The 5,105-nt window shown below is 56.0% G+C and overlaps 1 protein-coding gene across 1 annotated transcript; it reads right to left on the reverse strand.

The window, feature by feature from the left end:
* Positions 1 to 1,161: 1,161 nt before the first annotated feature.
* H310_10631 (hypothetical protein) lies at positions 1,162 to 4,850 on the reverse strand (the record flags this gene model as incomplete). The annotated part of the gene is made up of 19 exons (XM_008877064.1): positions 1,162 to 1,368; positions 1,413 to 1,504; positions 1,558 to 1,648; positions 1,711 to 1,755; positions 1,801 to 1,878; positions 2,642 to 2,720; positions 2,771 to 2,861; positions 2,916 to 3,028; positions 3,096 to 3,164; positions 3,218 to 3,327; positions 3,374 to 3,516; positions 3,568 to 3,659; positions 3,740 to 3,819; positions 3,859 to 3,963; positions 4,013 to 4,169; positions 4,242 to 4,347; positions 4,404 to 4,475; positions 4,540 to 4,657; positions 4,713 to 4,850. 19 exons carry the CDS (start codon positions 4,848 to 4,850, stop codon positions 1,162 to 1,164), a joined length of 1,986 nt encoding a protein of 661 aa, XP_008875286.1.
* Between the last annotated feature and the right edge of the window lie 255 nt (positions 4,851 to 5,105).

The raw sequence follows: 5,105 nt of genomic DNA on the forward strand, positions 1-5,105 counted from the left end.
GCCTGTCTCTCGGATGTTGCGAGCCATCAAGAGCGCATTGCACACTGTGCGGGCGTCGGTGGCGTACAGCATGTATGCAAGTCGTCGTGGGTCAGGGGAACTTGGTGTTGCAGCGGCGATGGAGACGGAGTTTGTGGGGGGGCTTGTTGACTCCGTGACCGATGGAGCCTCGGTGTTTTTGTCCGGCGATTTGTCCTGAGCAGCTGCATTGTCAAGGTTGTACGTTGGCGGAGGTGGGCTAGTGGAGTTAGGAGATGCAGTGACTGTATGTTGATCCGAGATGTCGGTCGCGTTAATAGACGCAGCAACTTTGGCCAAGCCTTGGGAAGCGTTGGACGTGGCGAGAGTTGCAAGGTCGGGATTCGTGGGCCGTAGTCGCAACTTGGCCACCAACGACGAGTCAATTGCCACAGCCCCCACGACAAACAGAACGAGTGCCCCAATTTGCGTGCGGCGCCTACCGTTGTTGCTGCCACCACCTTCGTCGGTCATGCAACTTCACCGGTGGAGGGCGTCGCACGAGGAAAATTGAGGTGGTTTCGCCACGAACAACCAGATACGGGAACGCCACCTCCCCCGCTGCACCACGAACAGCCCGACGCCAAAGCACCGACACTAGATGGTTCTGCTGCCAAGCGGTCGAAACATGGACCGTTGCAGCTACGTTGGCTGTTGATTGGCTAGCCAGCGCGACTGTTGGGCAAATGCGACCTGCTACAATGGATCCTTCCTCTTCAACTAGCATGATTCATGCTGGCAGCGCTCAGTTGTGGTCCTTGGCAGACCCCACCCAGTTCGTGGCGGGGCATGGCTGACGCCACTGCACAGGACAGGATTGCAACCACATGTACCAACCTATCGGTTGTACCTGCATTGCGGCCAGAACAACATTACAATGAGGCATGGGTGATGCTAGCCATGGCCGGTCGAACTTTGTGTTGTTGATCGATGAGATGGTTGAATCGTGACTTGCATAGTCTCGTGCGTGCATGGAGTACATGCAGTTAAGTCCATTCGTATGTGTTGGAGCCGTCAGGTGCCATCATGAGGGCGACGACGAGGTTGCACTGAAAACGATTCCAACACAGCGCTGGAGAAAAGGTCGTGCCCGTCCGCTCCATTCCTCGAGGCAGTGAGATCATGTTTGGGCCAAGAAGTATTCTACGCCACATTCGACACGGACGCCGCCAGAAGCGCTTGAGCAGCGCGAAGCTCGTAGTGCAAGGCACGAAATGTTCGCACATCCACGTCAAATGATGTGGTAGCGCTGGACCCACCCAAGGACATTTCGATGGTCGGGATGGGAGGCGCAGCACTTGTTATTGCGTACGACAATTGCCACTTGCAAGGCACGGCAGTCGAGGTTGCCTACGGTCGTTTGCTAGAGCCAACCACCAGGTAGACGGGCGTACCAGTGTGTTGTGCAGCTGCAAATGGCGGCGAAGCGAGTGCTGGTGCAAGTGAAACACGGACGTGAGCGTCCGCGCGGCGTCCGATGGCAAACCTTCACGGACACCACGCAACGTCAGCAAGACTAAGCCCTGGGTGGGGTTGTACCGAGTTGCTGGACTTCAGACAGCAACACGCCTTCCTGGACGTTGTACTTGGCTGCGTGCACGAGAATCCATTTGATCGCCACGAGAATGGCCTACGAACGACGGTTGCAGACGACGTGTTGAGCCGAAATCAACGAGGGAGGGCATTCGCTACCTTGGCGTCGACTTCGCCCACGGCAGCAACGAGATGATCCAAGACCTACGTGTGGCATGAATCTATTCCAAAGCACACACGAATACGTACGTCGTCGTACGAAGCAGCTTTCACGATGGCAGAGACGACAGCATCAGTCACAACATCCAACTCGACGCCATGGTGCACCTGCGGATGCTGGTCATGCAAAACACATGCACTGGTGCACAAACCGACTGCGCAATGCAAGGTATCTCAGCTAGAAGCCATGCCGGGGGTTCCAAGCCGCCGCAGAATCGAAATTTCTACGAACGAAGTCGTCCAGCGCCGGTGCATGCCGCGGTCACGCACCATGCTCCACTCTTGTTCGCGACAAAAAGGGCCTCGCTATATCCGTTGCATCCTAGTATATGATTGGTTGAAATCTCTCGAAAATAAACCCAATCTCCCACATGATTCGTCAGATTTTCGGCAAGATCGCAACGGAATCCTCCAAAGGATGTGGGGCGCACGAGGATGGCACGACGAGGCGACTCGCCAGTCGTCCACAACTACGTTAGGCGCCACCAAGAGCCCCGCCCGCCACGAGCGCTGTACCGCAGGGATGCCTTATACTGGACTAGCAGCGGAATGGCATAGAAAGTGATCGTAGTGGCACACCAACTCATCCTCTTGGTGACGAAGTCGGATTCGTCAAAGTCTAGCGATGGAGACTCGTTTGGTGTGATAGCTTCGACCTGCGTGAACACCAACTCACGCCTAGTGGGGAAAGCCAGCGAGGAATCATAAGCAAAACCCAATCGTGACGGCATTGGCACCACTCAGAGATCGAGGTTACGTCGACATCACGGCCACGAGACAGCTAGGGCCATAGCTTGGGCAGCGTACCTAACTCCGTCAAGTGAGGCAGGGTGCAGACGTTCCCTCCAGGTACTTACGCATAAAGGCTAACTTCGATCGAGGCAAACGGGTACTCGGCGAACGGCCGGACTTCAAACGCTGGGCTGTAGTTGGTATCGTTGCCGAAGCACCTGTCACGACATTGCGCATGAGGCAGGCGTGAACGGCGTCCAGGATGCACCGAAAATCCTCGAACGCCTCGCCTCCATGCGCGAATCGCACGACGTAGTCGACGTCGGCCTTGGATCGTCGAAAGTCTTGAATGTGGCTCCCTATGCACCAAGCGTTAGCTTTGCAGCAAGAGAACTGTCGAAAACGATGGGTACAGAGCAGGGGGACATGTGCGGCTCCTGTCAACTTGAACGTGTTCCGATGCAAAAACAGAATCTGGCCATCGGGGTCGTGCTGCACCATGGTATGACCACAAAACAAGTCGAAGCTACGTATCCACCAGAGTAAACATGACCTCCCACACAGTCAGGGTGCTCGATCGATGGATAGCGTACTCGCGATGCTTGAGTCCCGCCGCTCCCGGCGGCTTTTCGATCATATGAAATGGATGGTTCGCTTGCAGCCTACATGAAAACGCCTTGGTTGGAGGGTACGACGAGGCTGAAACAGCGCGAACCAAGCCAGGCGAAACAGGTCCTTGTCACCCCAAATCAGGTCCATGTCGTGCAGCAAGCGCGGCAGCCCGAACGCCAACCGCATGAGGACGGCGAGGGGTTTCCTGCTCTTCTGCGCATGCAATGCTGAAGGACGAGGTGGCTGCAATAGCACGTACCCGGCGGTCAATCACCAATTGCCCCGACTCTTGCTCAAACATGTCAACAAACGGGATGCCAAGTATCTCCCACAACAAACTGCGGTCCGTCACGCCAAAGATCGTGTTGTTGGGCTGCCAGAAATCTGGCCAAAACATCGCTCCTGCCACAAACATCGTCATGGCAATCATGCAAGCATCGTGCGGGTCGGTACCTGTTTGGACGAACTCGGGGCGCGAAAACAAGTAGGATGGGTCGCGAACGGCAAAGTTATCGGCATCCAGGAATAACACTTGATCAAACAAACTGGGGGTTGACGGCGCGAGGCGTTAGTGTTCCTCGCGCGAGAGGACGTGACCAAAACGAGAGGCGCTCCCCGACGGTACCTGTGGTAGATTGCGTACGGCTTGACGTAAAACCTGCGCGCGAGGGGGTCTTCAACGTATCGAACCATGCAATTGTACTGCTCCATGACACGTGATCATATGTATTGGATGGACGAGACGTGGCGTACCGATTCAACGAGCGCGTGCAGGATTGCGTCCGTCGCGAGCATTTCTTCTTGGACGATCCAGATTTCAATGGGCAGCGCGCATCCCACTGCGCGAAGCTACTCGAGCATGAGACGCATGCGTCTGCTGACCAGCACCACCACGAACCTGTCGAATCGCAGCATATCCAGTCGCTAGTGCGTTCGGGTACAAGCTCATTACGATGCCTCTTTTGGTGTTCCATCCGCGGAGGTTCTGCGCCGGCACGGACGGCGCATGCGTGTACACAAATGTTTTGGTGTCGACGGCGTAATCCCAAATGTTGCTACGAAAGATGCTCCTCATAAGCTGAACGAGTGCCGCGTCCGCGCGCGCGTGACGACGACGACGTGCGTACGAAGTCTGGATGCACTGAAATGGTGCGCGCACGCCGTCGCATCGCGTGTAGAGTCGTCGAATCACTCCTGTCTCTCGGTGCTGGATCGCGCAGAAGCCGGGGCTTCCTGAAACCAAGCGCGTGGGTGACAGGGCGAAGTCGAGGGCAAGCTCATGCCCGTACCTGTGGGAATTGTAACGTGGCAGTCGTGTATTGGCAACGGATCGATGGGCGCAGTGTCTGCGTCGCAATTGCCTACGGCATTGATCGTTGGTCGTGGAATTTTGGCAGCATGGACGAGGACGGCGGCAAGGCGTACCCGTTTCGTACCAACCCACGCAAGTGTAATCGGATCGGTCGAATGCTTGCCGCCAATCGGGTAGTTCAATCGGTGGGGGTGTTGACGGCGCGGATGGCGTGGGTGGCGGCACCACGGCCTACGACGTGGTCCAACATGAGAGCTAGGTACTGGAGAGTCGTTGTAATTCACACCAAGTTGACATGACGATGCACCGCAGTGTCGGCTAACCGCACGTTAAGCTGATGCAGCTGCCATGCCAGCCACACAGACACGATGAGCAAAGTCGTGACCGCCCCACCAAGCGCCGTCACGAGCGGCGGTACTTTCATCGTTTGCAGGCAGTTTCCGCATTCGGTTACGGCCGTTTCGAATCAGGACTGTTATCTGGAATGGCGTGGCACACTTGTCATGCAGGATTTCCTACTCTCCATGCAATGCCATAGCCATAAGGGAGTCGATTGAGGCGGGCGATGGCTTCGATGCCGTTCATAGCTTTTTAGAATACCGAGCGTTTGTTCAGGTGCTTGACAACTTTCTCGGACTTGCGATGGTAGCTGATCGACATGCTGCAATGTAGTAGTATT

The sequence above is a fragment of the Aphanomyces invadans genome (genome assembly GCF_000520115.1).
Source record: "Aphanomyces invadans strain NJM9701 unplaced genomic scaffold supercont1.27, whole genome shotgun sequence".
NCBI classification, from domain to species: domain Eukaryota; phylum Oomycota; class Saprolegniomycetes; order Saprolegniales; family Verrucalvaceae; genus Aphanomyces; species Aphanomyces invadans.